Source organism: Stegostoma tigrinum, chromosome 8 (assembly GCF_030684315.1).
Source record: "Stegostoma tigrinum isolate sSteTig4 chromosome 8, sSteTig4.hap1, whole genome shotgun sequence".
Taxonomy (NCBI): Eukaryota; Metazoa; Chordata; class Chondrichthyes; order Orectolobiformes; family Stegostomatidae; genus Stegostoma; species Stegostoma tigrinum.
In genome coordinates this window covers 86194858-86211998 of record NC_081361.1, presented here as the reverse complement: position 1 = coordinate 86211998, position 17141 = coordinate 86194858, and the positions used below count along the sequence as shown (strand labels likewise).

Genomic DNA, 17141 nt, shown 5'->3' with positions numbered 1-17141 from the left:
GTCCCACAATAGAGATTAAAGTGCATAGGATTAGGCTATGTGTATTCAGACAAATTGGAAATTGATGGGCACAGAGCAAACAAACAGTAGGAATTAATGGGTCCTTTTCAAATTGGGAGGTAGTAACTAGTGGAGTGGCACATGGATTGGTGCTGGGATCCCAGCTATTCACAATATATATTAATGATTTGGATAAGAGAACAGGATGATACATCTCCAAGTTTGCAGATGATACCAAGTTGAGTGAACTGTGACAAGGCCACAGAGATCCTTCAGTATGATCTCGACAGGTTGGGTGAGTGGGTAAATCAATGGCAGATGCAGTGTAATTTGGACAAATGTGAGATTATTCACTTTGGAAGCAAAAACAAGGAGGCAGATTATTATCTGAATGGCTGTTAATTGGAAAAGGAGAGGGTGCAGCAGGACTGTTGTCATCCTTGTGCACTAGTCATTATAGGTAAACATGCAGGTGCAGCAGGTGGTAAAGAAGGCAAATGGTATGTTGGCCTTCATTGAGAGACGTTTAGAGTACAGGAGTAGGGATATGTTGTTGTAGTTATACATGGCCTTGGAGAGGCCAAACCTGGAATATTGTGTGCAGCTTTGGTTTCCTTTTCTGATGAAGGATATTCTTGCTTTTGCGGGAGTGCAGTCAAGGTTTACCAGGTTTATTCCAGGGATGCCGGGTCTGATGTATGAGGAGAGATTGACTAGATCGGATTGTTTTTGCTGGAGTTCAAACGAATGAGGGGGGAAATATCAGAAACTTTTAAAAGTCTAACAGGACTGGACAGGGAGGGTGTTCCCGATGGTGGATATGTCCAGAATCAGGAGTCATTGTATGAGGATTCAGGGTAACATTGAATGTATTCAAGAGGCGACTAGTTACAGCACTTGGGGCGAAAGGGATCAAAGGTTATGGGAAGAAAGCAGGATTAGGCTACTGAGTCGAACAATCAGCCACGATAGTAAAGAATGGCAGAGGAGGCTCAAAGGGCTGAATGGCCTGCTCCTGCTCCCATCTTCCATGTTCAATGTTTCTGTGTTTCTGAGGTGTCATTTGACACTGGCACTGGGCAAGCATCGCAGCTTTTCAACCTTCTGGTTGTGATTGTGATAAGCCATCTCCCTTCTCTATAATGTCCCTGAAACATATATTTTGCTTCCACTTTGGTGACCTCTGCACCATGGTGTCATGGATAGTTTCCTCATCCAAACAGGCAGCACATTGTTCCTGAGGATTATACAGTACTACCCTGAAGTGCCTGCCTTGCTCAGTCACACCTTCTTATCCTTCACCACCAACCAGGCCTGTACATAACTTCACCAGATGTCTGTGGTTGCCTCCACAATCAAACTGCGCTGATAACTTACCACATCCCTATTGCCCACAATGCCTACAACTCAACAATTTGGAGATATTCTGCAAGGAGCAGACACACCACAGATGTAACGGTCCAGGGTTATCGTGTTCACCACAACCTCCAACATGCTGTGGATAAGGCGGACAATCTGAACTGTCACCACTAGCTAGCATTGCACTAGTTATTCATTCATTAAATATTTGTGTATTTAATCAATTTACTAAATTGTTTGATCCAATTTAAATCAAAGTAGATTCAAAATTTACCCAAAACTTGTTCTCGACTTGTGCTGGGACTTCACTTCATAATATTTCTCTTGCCCTCTCCTCCTTTGTCTCCTCCTCCATCAGAAATGCCCTTTACACTATTCACTTTTTGTTCTCACATCCTTTACTGAATCCCTATCAGGAATTCAGTGTGTTTAACAAAGGTTTGATGGTTGAAAAGAATAAAACTAAACAGATGATCAAAACTAGCTTTGATGATTCAGTGTATGAAACTACTTGTCGTATGAAATACATAAACCAACTAATTTTCTGGTACAAATATTCTTTCGTACTAACTCAGTCAAGACAGTTGTGTTCATTTTTGTTACGTTCAAGTTCTCTGAAACCGAGGAAGGAATTAGGATCCTTGCTCCTGATCATAATTCTGCAGAATAGGCCCGACCTGCATCTATCAGATGTAAACAAGATTGACCTCAAGTTTTATTACTCTGGAATGGTCAAGTAACTGGTCAACAGCAACGAAACTATTGGTTAAGGTACTGGAAAAGTATTGGCAAAGTCAAAATGTAACTAAGTACTCCTAAACAAGAAATTTGGAGAGAAGAAATTGACAAGAATTTCAACAATGCTAAATAAAAACCGTAAGACCTGCGGATGTTGTAAATCAGGAACAAAAACAAAGTTGCTGGAAAAGCTCAGCAGGTGTGGCAGTATCTGTGAAGGAAAAAAAACTGGAAAAAAAAACAGTTCTGAGGAAGGGTCACCGGACCCGAAACATTAACTGTTTTTTCCTTCATATAAGCTGCCAGACCTGCGGAGCTTTTCCAGCAACTCTGTTTTTGTTCATCGATGCTAATTTGTACTTCAAATACCTGTATCTCCAGGTCAGCAATTTTCTGTTGTAGTTCAACCACAGCTGCTATACTATCTGCTTCTCGAAGTCTCAGTACCATCACATCTTCTTTATTCTGAAATGATATTAAAACTAATCAACTATATGGCAAATAATACATCTGTACTCCAAAAACACACATATTAGAGATCTACTGCTGGATTAAACATTTTAGCACTAATGATTTTGAATAGCAATCTGTTGAGGAGGAGAATGGCATCTTGCATTTAAACATGCACTCTGATGTTTACGGAATTGGAAAACTGTCAAAAAAAGAATGATCAGGAGAATGAATCAAAGAAGTGAGGATCCAAAACACACACACATTGCTGGAGAAACTCAACAGGTCTGACAGCATCTGTGGAGAGGAAGCAGAGCTGACACATCTTCAGAAGGGTCATTGGGCTTAAATTTTAATTCTGCTTTCACTCTACAGATACTGCCACATCCGAGTTTCTACAGCAATTTCTGTTTTTGAATGATCAGAAAGAGTTGGTCATTTATTTTTCAGAAACAGTCTGAAAAATGTGCATGTGAGCATCAAAAAGTCAAGATTGTGAAATTTTCCCCATCAAGTAATTTTAGAAAAAAATAAAAAATACATTGTGAATAAAAGAAATACTTCTGGATACTAGTTTTTGTTTGTATCAAATTAATAATCTGCGGGGTACAGAACGTTTATTTTACAAATAAAAAAACACCTAAACACTAAGGGTGCTGGAAGTCGTAAACACAAACAAAAACAACCCCATTCTAAGGGTTAAAACAGTATCAGAGATAATGGGAACTACAGATGCTGGAGAATTCCAAGATAATAAAATGTGAGGCTGGATGAACACAGCAGGCCAAGCAGCATCTCAGGAGCACAAAAGCTGAAGTTTCGGGCCTAGACCTCTCTGAAGAAGGGTCTAGGCCCGAAACGTCAGCTTTTGTGCTCCTGAGTTGCTGCTTGGCCTGCTGTGTTCATCCAGCCTCACATTTTATTATCGCATTCTAAGGGTCACTGGATCTGAAACGTCAACTCTTACTTTTTCTCCACAGGTGCTGCCAGATCTGCTGAGTTTGCCAGCAATATATGTTTTTGTTTCTATTTTACAAATATCACAATGCTCATTAGGCGCACTGTGAATGTTCTTTATATTGCACATGTGCCTTTCTATGCCATACCGTACTGCTCATCCGTGTAATTAGAATAACAACTTATTTGTGGGTTGGGAGTGTTGGTGGCAAGAATCTATTGCTCTAATTAACCTCAAGAAAATGGTGGTCAGTCACTTTCTGGAGCCTCTGCAGTCCATGCTGCATAGGCACACCTACAAAATGTTTCTGAGTACAGACTGCCAACATCATTCCTTGAAGGCAGTGAAGCAATGGCACTAGAGCTCCAAATCAGGGGATGCATCACTGTGGCCAATTAACGTACGCACCCAAACTCAATAACAAAATATATTCAAAGTGCATTGAACTTTAATGCTCACATTTTAATAATGGCCACTGTAAGAAATCCAATTTCTAAAGCTTTCAAAGTGTATTAGTGCCTCAATCACTTGACGCAATCAGCCTGAGAATATCATTGCTTTCCTTCAAATACATCACAGGAAAGTAGCCCACAAAAAAATTGTAACTTTTACAGAGATAGTGTACTACTTAACATATTAGCTACTTATAATTTGTAATGAACTTAGATATCAGGAAACCCAATATGCTTGTATCTGATACAATACAAACATCTACATAATGGGAATTATTGAGTTTGTAGTTCTGTAATCATTTTAAGGTTTTTCTGTTGTGGAAAAAGATCACATTTAGTTAATACCCTTCCATATTAACACATGTATAATTGCAAAAACAAATTATGATTTTTGAAAGGTATAATATTGGGGGTTCAGATGCCACTTTTAATGACAGCTGAATTTTCCAGAACACACAGGTTTTAAATGTGCAAAGTCACTACAAACTGAAGAAACCAAGACAAGTGACCAAGATATGAAGGCTCACATACAACAAGTGACTGAAATTCTCTCCATGACTCCCTTGTTCGCTCCACACTCCCCTCCAACCCCACCACACCAGGCACCTTCCCCTGCAACCGCAGGAAATGCTACACTTGCCCCCACACCTCCTCCCTCAGCCCTATCCCAGGCCCCAAGATGTCTTTCCACATTAAGTAGAGGTTCACCTGCGCATCTGTCAATGTGGTATACTGTATCCATTGTACCCGGTGTGGCTTCCTCTACATTGGGGAAACCAAGCGGAGGCTTGGGGACCACTTTGCAGAACACCTCCGCTCGGTTCGCAATAAACAACTGCACCTCCCAGTCGCAAACCATTTCCACTACCCCTCCCATTCTTCAGATGACATGTCCATCATGGGCCTCCTGCAGTGCCATAATGATGCCACCCGAAGGTTGCAGGAACAGTAACTCATATTCCGCTTGGGAACCCTGCAGCCCAATGGTATCAATGTGGACTTCACCAGCTTCAAAAATCTCCCCTTCCCCCACTACATCCCTAAACCAGCCCAGTTCGTCCCCTCCCCCCACTGCACCACACAACCAGCCCAGCTCTTCCCCTCCACCCACTGCATCCCAAAACCAGTCCAACCTGTCTCTGCTTCCCTAACCTGTTCTTCCTCTCACCCATCTCTTCCTCCCACCCCAAGCCGCACCTCCATCTCCTACCTAGTAACCTCATCCCACCTCCTTGACCTGTCCGTCTTCCCTGGACTGACCTATCCCCTCACTACCTCCCCACCTATACTCTCCTCTCCACCCATCTTCTTTTCTCTCCATCTTCGGTCCGCCTCCCCCTCTCTCTCTCTATTTATTCCAGAACCCTCACCCCATCCCCCTCTCTGATGAAGGGTCTAGGCCCGAAACGTCAGCTTTTGTGCTCCTGAGATGCTGCTTGGCCTGCTGTGTTCGTCCAGCCTCACATTTTATTACACTGAAATTCAGAGCTCATTGTCAGATGGAGAAGATTTACTTGTGGTAGTCTTCACCTTTATATTAGTATTGACTTCAGGTATGGTTTTAAACGGAACAGTCATTAAAACCACTGCCATACACTAATTAAAACCAAAAGCTGAATGGGATGAGCAAATTCTTTTTGATAAACTTTATTTCAAAACAAAATGCATAGTAAAAATTTAGGGCTGTTGATCCAATAACACAGAAAAGTAAATCTATATTAGCAGCTGTACATTTTCTTTCATAAGTTACCTAATGCGCGCTCATTCAACAAACACATTTTTCACTCAAAGGAAATAAAGGATTTACAAAAGCTATTTCAAACATTTTTGTAAGAAAAGAATATTTGTCAAAATACTTGAATTATTTCAGTAAATTACTTGAAATCTGGATAAAGATTTTAAAATAGGGTACACATCTTGAAACAGAGTTCCACAGTGAGCACTGTTTTTGTACCAATTTGAAGCGCTGTGAAATAATTTTCTTTCAAACATATGGAAATAGCTACATAATCAGTTAATATCATAGTCATACAGCACAGAAACAGAGCTTTCAGTTCAACCAGGCCTTGCTGAACATAATCCCAAACTAAACTAGTCCCACCTGTCTAATCCTGGCCCATATCCTTCCAAACCATTCCTATTAGTATATTTATCCAAATGTCGTCTTAAACATTGTAACTATACCCACATCCACCACTTCCTCAGGAAGTTCATTCCAGAACTGAACCACCATTTAAAAAAAAAAATTGTCCTTCATGTCTTTTTTAAAAAATCTCTCTCCTTTCAGCTTATAAATGCACCCTGTAGTTTTAAAATCCCCCATCCTAAAGAAAGGACAACTACCATTAACTATCTATACCTATCATTATTTTATCAGCTTCAATATTGTCACCTCTCAACCTCCTACACTCTACCTGGAAAAAGTTCCATCTGATGCAGCCTTTCTTCATAACTCAAACCTTCCATACCCAACAACATCCTGGTAAATCTCTTGAGCCCTCTCCACCTTAATAATATCATTCCTCTAACTGGGTAACCAGAACTGGACACAGTATTCCAGAAGTGGCCTCATCAATGTCCTGCACAACCTCAACATGACTTCCTTACTCCTATGCTCGAAGGACTGAGCAATGAAGGCATGTGTGCCAAATGCCTTTTTAACCATCTTGTCAATATAATGCATCACATAAACAATAAACACTACTGCTCTTCTCAAAATGTTGTCAAAAATCAGATGACAGACACCACATTATAAAAGTTAATTCTGATAGGCCAATCAATAGTATACTGAAGACTTCACTTCATTTGCAAGATCAGCTAACCAAGCAGAAGTTTAAATCTTTACTAAACCTGTCGTTTTCTCACCATATGTTCACTCTCTGCCTCACCTTTTTTCTTCACAATTCCTACATTTAAACTTCTCATCACAATCACTTTTTCATTCCACTCATGAAACAGAAGTAAACAGAATGAGTTACAATATGCTATAGCCCTTAAATTTGCATGAGAGAGTTAGGAGCAGTAGTTTTACATTATGCTACGAATATGCAACATTTTGAATTCAAAATAAAAACTTCAAATGTTCTGAGAAACAACTGAATAACGTAATAAATTTCATTTGTAACTAAGAAAAAGGAAATCAAAACACTGAACGGAAGAATAAGCAAGGATATTCGGGTAGAAATATTGTGCAACCTAATCGCTAAAAATACACATTTGTGCATGTACTTTCAATGCCATCAAAAGGTGGAGGAAAAGCCTTAATCATAGAATATTGCGACTTTTATCATTTTCAGAACATATCCGTTTGCTATTCACATGTTTATCAAAACTATCAATTGCACCAGGAAAAACCTGCAATGTCTTTTGTGTTAAAGTGAAGAATTGATAACTACAAGTGCAATTTATTCAAATAAAACACAAGTTTAAACAATGACATTTTATCAAACACCTTGAAATGTTCACTGTTTCAAACTTGATCTAAAATTTATGTAAAACTCGATAGATCAATCACACAAGTCAGTTGACATGAACTTTATACCCATGATTATTTGATTTACAGTCTATCTTGTATACTTCATAGCAACCCTCTTAAACCACGTAAAAACAAAGCCAAAGAGCTAGTTACAGACTTCAGGAAAAGGCCAATCAATGATGCTGTTCCCATGAAAATTATGGATGTGGATATTCAAATATTTACCAGACAAGCATTAAAGTATCAAAATACAAGATAAGATGTATTAAAGAAAATATACAAGAATACATAATTATATCACCCCAAAACATTAAAATCCATTTTTTACTGCAATCATTAAACTGTTCCAAGGCTGTAGTGGAGACGGCACTCACTCATAATGGCAAATTGCATCAGAGTTGTTTCTAATGCATTTTAATTCAAGTTAGACCTGATTTTCTTTTCTTAATTGTTATTATTGATTTATACTTTTCAATGAATCAGCAATATACCCAAAATGAACTTCAGATGGGCGTTTAATTAAAATAGGAATATACCATACCTTGCAATCCATCTCAGCTATTTTTCTTTTAGTTTCATTTAATTGAGTGAGTAGTCCTTTATTCTGTGCTGAGAGATATTGCACCTTCTCACGAAGGCTACTGCACTCCTTCTCTGCTCGACATAGCTGGTTACTGCTGATTTGGTTCTGATATTTTGACAAATTAACAAATAAACAAATCATAAATTACAATATGCAATTTCAAACTCATGTCAATTTTTCTAATAACATTGTTTAAATATACACTACATGCATACAGTTTTTGTCTCCTGGCTTATGAATGAATGCATTTGCATTAGCAGCTTGGAGAAGATGGATTTAATTGACTTAATTCACTTAAGATTCACTTAATTGAGTCATGGGATTGAGTGACTGTCTTATGAGGAAAAGGCAATTCTGTAAAATTACGATGATGACAGGTGATTTGAAATGCATAAAAACCTGAGGGAAACTGACACGAGTGGATGCTTGAGGGGCTTACTACGCTATATGGGAATTACTATGCTATAATTTTAAAATAAGAAGCTTCCTCACTTCAAATGGAGATGAAGAGAATTTACTTCTCTAAGAGCATCATAATATGTAGACTTACTTTTCTTGCAGCAATTGAACATTTTTGAATTAGATAAATTTTTGGTTAGCAGAGGAGCCCATGGTTATGAGGTTAAATAGAAAATTAGAGTTGAGGCCACAATCAAATTAGCTAGATCTTATCAAATTGTATAGTAGGTTTCAGGGGTCAAACAGTTTGCTTCTATTCCCTTTTCTAGAGAGATGTACTTATGTTAATTCCCCTTCCATGTGCTTTACGAGAATGGAAAATGATACCTTCTGGAGGATTGTGGTTAATATATCTGAAGTGATTAAAATCCTCTTTCTCCACATACATTAGTTAGTATGATGGCATTTCACTTATTCCTTCATCTGGACAAAATGCACATTTGGAACTTCTGGCAACAGCACTTTGTCAATGTCAAATCTGGACTATTAGCTGTCAGTAGTGACATTGACCTTAAAAAAAATCCTGTCCACATTGTTTTAACTGAATTGAGAGTGCAGGCTTCCTATTTTATTGATACCAGTCTGAATTTAGTGCTCTCAAAAGGGAATCTGTGGCATCTACGAACAAGACAAACAACAGAGAGGCTGATCAAGCAACGAGATAGAAAAATCTTCAAAGAATGTAAAGCAGGAAATCAAAAGTAGGAAATTTACATACAGTATAAATTTGATAAAATCTGGGACATCCACATTAAGGGACTAACACAAATAGAAAAACTTATCAAACAGCATATCCCTTCAGATGTTCATAACAAAGAAAATACTGACTGTACCCAAAAGGAATACACTTGCAAAACATGCAAGTGTCTAAGATTAGATGTGATTCTGCAACGAGACAGCATGAGTTGGATATTCCTGAGTGTGCAATGATGCTGACAACAAAGTTTACACTGTCAACTGGACATACAGTGGGATGTGTGCATGCACTGGAAGTTATGTCTATTAATATATAGGGCCCTGTTCTTTCCACAACGAAAGAACATGCTCTCACACTGTGCCTGCTTCAACTCAACAAAATAGGTGACAGTCATTCATTGGTTAATTTGCAAAGGGCAATTCTGTAAAATTTAGAAGATGACAGGTGATTTGAAATGTATAAAAACCTGAGTCATTCACTGGTTAATTTCCCAGAAATGCTTCGACCAGAGTCAAACTGGCTGGTTTAAAATTTAAACAAAACCTGGTACTTAGCTTCAATAATCACTAATTGGTGTATTCTTCACAGAAGTATTTCCACCAGAACCAACATACCAATCAGTCAGCTCTCTCCTCTCATAAATGTTGGTTTCTGTTTTAATTAACACTCTTGCAAGTTGTCCTGATGAGTGCAAGACAAAAAGTTTCAAGAAAAATTTGTTTTTTTTCCAGCAATAATCAGCACGGTGGCTCAGTGGTTAGCACTGCTGCCCCACAGTGCCAGGGACCCAGCCTCAATTCCATCCTTGGTAACTGTCTGTGTGGAGTTTGCACATACCCCTTATGCCTGCGTGGGTTTCCTCTGGTTTCCTCCCACAGTCCAAAGATGTGCAAGCTTGGTGGATTGGCCATGCTAAATTGTCCATAGCATTCAGGGATGGGTCAACCAGGCGGGTTATGACAGATGGGTCTGGGTGGGATGCTCTGAGGGGCAGTATGGACTTGTTGGGCTGAAGAGCCTGTTTCCACACTGTACAGATTCGATGATGATGATGATGAAGAAGAAAATCTGCACCAGCAAATCACCATAAGGATTGGTATTTATATTTCTGTAGCATTAAGTTGAAGTAGCATCTAGAAGTAGTCAACATGCGACCCCTTCCATTTGAGCTTTCATTTTCAGCAATAATCTTTGATACGGCAGTTTAAGTGTCCCTGAAATCTAAGTACAATACATCTGACAGTTGCCCTTTGTTGAAGGGAACTGTTACATTCTTATGGAACTCCAAAATATTGGTCCATGATTCCCCTTTCACAAAAACATGTTGACTCTCTCCGATTATCTTGATCATATCCAAGTGCTCTGCTATAGCTTCTTTAATATACTCATCACATTTTCCTTATGACAGATGTTAAGCTAATTGGCTTGCAGTTTTCTACTTTCTGTTGCCCTCTCTTTTGAAATAAAAGAGTTGTATTCACTATGCTCCAATTGATTGGGGCCATCCATAAATCAAAGGCTTTGGAAAATTAAAATTGCTACATTAATTTTCTCAATAGTCACTTCTTTTGAGGGGCCAGGACGACGTACATTAAGATGTAGATACTTGTCAGCTCGTAACTCCAACAATTTACTGATTATCAATCCTCTGGTAACTGATTTTCCTGAGCTCCTCCTTTCCCTTTCCTGATTTATCACTGCCTCTGGAATGTTATTTGTATCCTTCACAGCAAAGATTGATGTAAAATGACCGTTCCAATTCATCTACCAAATTCTTCTTATTTTTCATTATTAATTTTACAGTCTCACTTTCTACATGATTAATGCTCAGTTTGTTGACTTTTCTAAAAGTTTCACCCCAGTGAGAGATATTGTGGTCCTGTGTTATGGAACTAGAATGATGAAACTGGAGTTAGGCTTAATATTCTGAAGACATCTGGGGTGGAAATAAAGAGTTATGAGAGGAACAAAAATAGATTCAAGTTGAGGTCTAACATATCTGTGAGTAAGTTACCTACCTAATCATCTCAGGATTGCCTTAAAACAGGAAAAGAATAACATTGGAAAAGGAAAGAACTTTCGGAAAAACCTAAAGTTAAATCTGTACAGCAAATTCGACTCCATGAAAAAGCCAATAGTGGTCATTTATACCTGTGTTTCAAGTTCCAGCATCCTTTGTTTTACTTCTTTCAGTTCAGCCTGTGTTTCAGCTCCTCTAAGGCGCACAGTCATCAGTTCATCCTGCAGCTCACTTACAGCATTCTTCCGTGGGGAGTCTTTCCACCTGCCAGTAGCTCGAGTCAGATGATGCTAGAGACAATTTGAGAACTGGAGTGAGTTTTATCATCATTTGTGGTCACACCTATCACCTCAAGTAAAGTTTTTAGGTTTTACTACTGAAAAGGGAAATCTTTTCAGTGTATTTTTTAATATGGCAAGCTCTTCCCCTGCAAAATAGATATCCTGCTTGGACACTGTTGAGGTGAATGGCCTCTGGGGAAAACAGCAACTGCCAAATGTGTTGCACTACAGTTGGCTCTGTTGCATAGGGAAAGAGTACAGAGTTTGGAAATGCAATAGTTTTAGTGAATACAACTGGAATTGACAGGTGTTTCTGTGCCTGAAAATGAGACTCCAGGATGGCTAGCTATCTCCCTGGAACTTAGGTCAAGGATGTTTCAGGGCAGCTACAGGCCATTTCTGAGGGGCGGAGGATGAACAGCTAATGGTTACGGTACATAGTAGTACAAACAATATTGGATTTAAAAAAAGACGAAATCTGTAAAGTATGGAGCTATTTGATATAAGTTGGAAAGTATGACCTCAGGGTTATGACCAGTGCCACATGCTGGTGCAGTAGAAATAGCAGGATTTATACGAGCATGTGGCTAAAGAGATAGTGTAAGCAGAAGGATTTCAGATTCATAGGGCATTAGGACTGGTTCTGGGGGAGACAGGACCAGTACAAACTGAACGGATTACACCTCAGCAGGAACAGGGCTGATAGCCCGGGGAAGTATTTGCTAGAGTGGTTGGGAAAGCTGTAAACTAATGTAGCAAGGGGATGGCAACCTAAGAGTCAGAGGAAGGAAATCAAGGCCAAGAACAAAAGATAGGGAAATAAAAAAAAGGTCAAAAAAAAAATCGCACAATACCAGGTTACAGCCCAACAGCTTTATTCAAAGACACAAACTTTCAGAGTCTCAATCCTTCATCAGGTGTCAGTGAGAGAAGTGACATCAGACACAGAATTTAAAAGCCAAAGATCAAAGGGTCTTAGAATTCATGTGGTGTTGAACAAACGTAAGGTGGCTATTAAATATTTAATCAGTTAGAAAAGGTTAATATGCAAATTCACAAATTTCTTTCAAGTCACTGCCCTGAGATGGAGGGGGATGGGGTTCTGAAATAAATAGGGAGAGAGGGGGAGGTGGGTAGCAGATGGATAGAGGAGAAAACAGGTGGAAAGGAGACAGACAGGTCAAACAGGCGGGGATGAAGCTGGTAAAGGGGGGTGTAGGTGGGGAGTTAGGGAGGAGATAGGTCAGTCCAGGAGGACGGACAGGTCAAGGTGGCGGGATGAGGCTAGTAGGTAAGAGACAGGGGGTGAGGCTTGAGGTGGGAGGAGGGGATTGGTGGGAAGGAGGGCAGGTTAGGGAGGCAGGCTCAAGCTGAGCTGGTTTGGGGATGTGGTCCAGGGAGGGGAGATTTTGAAGTTTGTGAAGTCCACATGATACCATTGGGCTGCAGGAGTCCCAAGCAAAGTATGAGGTGCTGTTCCTGCAACCTTCAGGTAGCATCGTCGCGGAACACCTACACAGTTCACACTAAACAGCTGCACTTCCCAGTCGCGAACCATTGCAACTCCCCCTCCCACTGGATGTGAGCTTGTGAAATCCACGTGATACCACCGGGCTGCAGGGTTCCCAAGCGGAATATGAGGCGCTGTTCCTGTAACCTTCGGGTGGCATTGTTGTGGCACTGCAGGAGGCCCAGGGTGGACATTTGTTCTGAGGAATGGGAGGGGGAGCGAGTTTTGAGAAGATTTGTAGCTCAGGTTGAAGTTCTGGATGTGAGTTTGCTCGCTGAGCTGGAAGGTTAGTTTTCAGACGTTTCGTCACCATTCTGGGTAACATCATCAGTGAGCCTCCGAAGCAGCGCTGGTGTTATGTCCCGCTTTCTATTTATCTGGTTAGGTTTCCTTGGGTTGGTGATGTCATTTCCTGTGTTGGTGATGTCATTTCCTGTTCTTTTTCTCAGGGGATGGTAGATTGGCTCCAAATCAATGTGTTTGTTGATGGAGTTCCGGTTGGAATGCCATGCTTCTAGGAATTCTCGTGCGTGTCTGTGTTTGGCTTGTCCTAGGATGGATGTGTTGTCCCAGCTCATCTGTATATAAGGATACGAGTGATAGTGGGTCATGTCTTTTTGATCACTAGCCACAAAACAACATGACCCACTATCACTCCTATCCTTACATACAGATGAGGAAGGACACCACTTTGATTGGGACAACACATCCATCCTAGGACAAGCCAAACAGACACGCACGAGAATTCCTAGAAGCATGGCATTCCAACCGGAACTCCATCAACAAAGACATTGATTTGGAGCCAATCTACCATCCCCTGAGAAAAAGAACAGGAAATGACATCACCAACACAGGAAATGACATCACCAACCCAAGGAAACCTAACCAGATAAATAGAAAGCGGGACATAACACCAGCACTTCGTCGGAGGCTCACTGATGATGTTACCCAGAATGGTGACGAAACGTCTGAAAACTAACCTTCCTGCTCAGCGAGCAAACTCACATCCAGAACCTCAACCTGAGCTACAAATCTTCTCAAAACTCGCTCCCCCTCCCATTCCTCAGAACAAATGTCCACCCTGGGCCTCCTGCAGTGCCACAACAATGCCACCCGAAGGTTACAGGAACAGCGCCTCATATTCCGCTTGGGAACCCTGCAGCCCGGTGGTATCACGTGGATTTCACAAGCTTCAAAATCTCCCCTCCCCCTACCACATCTCAAAACCAGCTTAGCTTGAGCCTGCCTCTTTAACATGTCCTTCCTCCCACCTATGCCCTCCTCCCACCTCAAGCCCCATCCTCATCTCCTACCTTGTAGCCTCATCCTGCTCCCTTGACCTGTCCGTCCTCCCTGACCTATCCCCTCCCTAACTCCCCACCTACACTCACCTTGAGTGGCTTCATCCCTGCGTCTTTGACCTGTCTGTCTCCTCTCCACCTATCTTCTCCTCTATCCACATCTCTCTCTTTCCCTATTTATTTCAGAATCCCCTTCCCCTCCCTCATTTCTGAAGAAGGGTCTAGGCCTGAAACATCAGCCTTCCTGCTCCCTGATGCTGCTTGGCCTGCTGTGTTCATCCAGCTCTACACCTTGTTATCTCAGATTCTCTAGCATCAGCAGTTCCTACTATCTCTAAAGGTTTTACTAGTTCCCTCAGTATGCCAGAGGTGACATCCCAGGTCAGGCAATGCATTTTAGGTGTGAGGCAGTGTTTAGAATTTGGCCGTGTATCAACTTGGAGTCAGGTTGGTTTTATTTTCAAAGTAGGAATTTATACAATGCCACACTGACTGTCTACAAATTGTGTGCATTTTGAACAAAATAGAATATATCTGCAATTGCATATCCACAAATGCAAACTCACCCGATTGTTGGGTATACGTGTAATTGTGTGCATTTTGAACAAAATAGAACATATCTGCAATTACATATCCACAAATGCAAATTCACCCCATCATTGGGTGTGCGTGTACTCGCCAGTGTCAGGACAGGCATGTTCCCTCCCAGCAGGGGAGCACTTCAGTGGGCAAGGATATTCGACCTTGGATCTTTGGGTAAACGTCCTCCAAGGGGGACTTCGGGATACACAACAATGCAGAATCACTGAGCAAAGACTAATAGCCAAGTTCTGTCCAATGAGGATGGCATCAGCTGGGATCTTGGGTTTGTGTCACATGACAGGTCACTGCACCTGGACGCACTCTCTTTCCAGACACACCTCAATGGACACAGTCTCTCTCCCACCCCGCACACAGGCATGGTCTTCCCCGCTCCCCCTCTCTCTTTCTCTTTCTCTCCTCCTCCTCCTCCCCGCGCCCCCCCCCCCCCGCCCCCCCAACAGCCCCAAAAACTGCTATGACATTGTTGGCATTGCAGAGAGATCACTGCAGAATGACCAGGGATGGGAAGTGAATATCTAGTATTGAGGAAGGACAGAAAAAGGCAAAGGCATTGCTGGTTAGAGGAAATTAACGTAATAGTCAGGAAGTATGTTAGTCTTGATGATGTGGAACCTATATGGGTGGAGCTGTGAAACACCAAGATGCAAAAAACACATTAATGGTGGTTGTACATAGACACCTGAACTACAAGTGTGATTTTGGTAATGGCATTCAACATAAAATTAGAGATGTATGAAATCAAGAACCATCTGTAATTATGAGTAACTTTAGTCTGCAACTTGATTGGAGAAATCAAACTATTGGAATTCTGCATATGAGGAAATCCTGGAGTGTATATAAAATGGTCCTCTGGGCCAATATTTTGAGAAACTAACGAGGGAACAGGTCATTCTAGACTGAATTGAGAGGAATAATTGGCAATCTAGTTGTAAGAGACTCCTTGGGGATGAGCAACCATAATGATGGGCTCTTCATCTTGATGGGGAATTCTAACAGATGAACAGACGGTGGTATGAGGCGCAAGTTGGCCATGATAGACTAGAGGACCTTATTTAAGAGAGATGACGGTGAAAATGCAATGGCTTACATTCAAAGGATCAAAGTAATCATCCCCAGCATTTTCATCTGGGGAATGTATGATATTCCAGTCGCATCTCAGGGTAAAATCATTTACTCCAAAGGAGTGGAAATAGTTCAAAGATCCACAGGTACCCTTAGCCAGCTGAAGGATAATAATGGCCAGCCATTTAATACAGACCTTTTGTGGAAGCAGAAACCACACTGGAGACCTTGAGACAGCCTTTGGGGTGGTTAGAGATTTGAAGGATGGGAGGAGGGAATAGGAAGTTCTCCCTGACTTGCACGTGGTGTGTCATCATCAAAACCAGAACATGATCCATGATGACTGCTACACGCAGTGCCAAAGACAATAACTTCAGCATTAACTGTGAACTTTGAAAACTTGTGGCTAATGCTTTCCAAATGCACATGCATGTGGGGCATTATTGTATGACAAAGGCATCACTGAAATACAGATAAAATGCACTAAGTCAATCACATCCTTTGTGGTATCACTTAAGTAGCATGATGACACTTTGGCTTACTAAATTAGTAGACCAGGGCAGACTAGTTAAGCAATTCACACTGTTACTCATTCTTTTCTTTCACTGTCAAAAATACCTATCAATGAATATAAAAGATCAGAGAATAAAATTTATGATATGCAGAAAATTAATTTGATTTTCAATTTTGGCTACTTGGTAATTCAGTCTACATTTACTATAATGTATGGCAGCATTAAATCTTCAGTTAACTAGATAGTATCCTCGGTGCCACCTACAGAATCAAAGCTGTAAGATAACTGAACTGATGAACTCTTCAACTTTCATTCTTAAACAAAGTAGCTGAATGAAATGAGAACTGCCACAAGCACAAGAGTCCCATGTTATTCTTAGTGGGCATTTGAGAAATATCAAGTTCTCATTGAAATGAAGAATCATAAAATAAGCTCACATCTTACGAGTAAAGGGATTTTCACAATGTCACAGTCCATCCGCTCTCATTATATGTGATAGAGTTGAAAACAGAGGCAGTGAATACTACTTCGCCAACCATTATTTTTCCAGTATTACAAGTCATCCACTTTACATGGCACTGGTAATGCGTATATACCAGACCAGTACTGTTGGCAGGTTCAGTCACTGAAAGGCACTGATGAACCAGTTAAATGGTTGAAAAAACTCCGAGGAAAAGCA

General features: G+C 40.8%; 1 protein-coding gene across 7 annotated transcripts in view; it reads right to left on the bottom strand.

Moving 5' to 3' along the window:
• The window catches only part of evi5a (ecotropic viral integration site 5a), a 250125-nt gene that overhangs the window by 92768 nt on the left and 140216 nt on the right, over positions 1–17141 (bottom strand). For all 7 annotated transcript variants that reach the window (XM_048539047.2, XM_048539050.2, XM_048539051.2 and 4 more), the window contains 3 exons: positions 11323–11481; positions 7974–8120; positions 2467–2562 (listed from right to left, as the gene is read on the bottom strand). In XM_048539047.2, coding sequence (XP_048395004.2) covers positions 2467–2562; positions 7974–8120; positions 11323–11481 — 402 coding nt within the window. The remainder of the gene's footprint in view (positions 1–2466; positions 2563–7973; positions 8121–11322; positions 11482–17141) is intronic.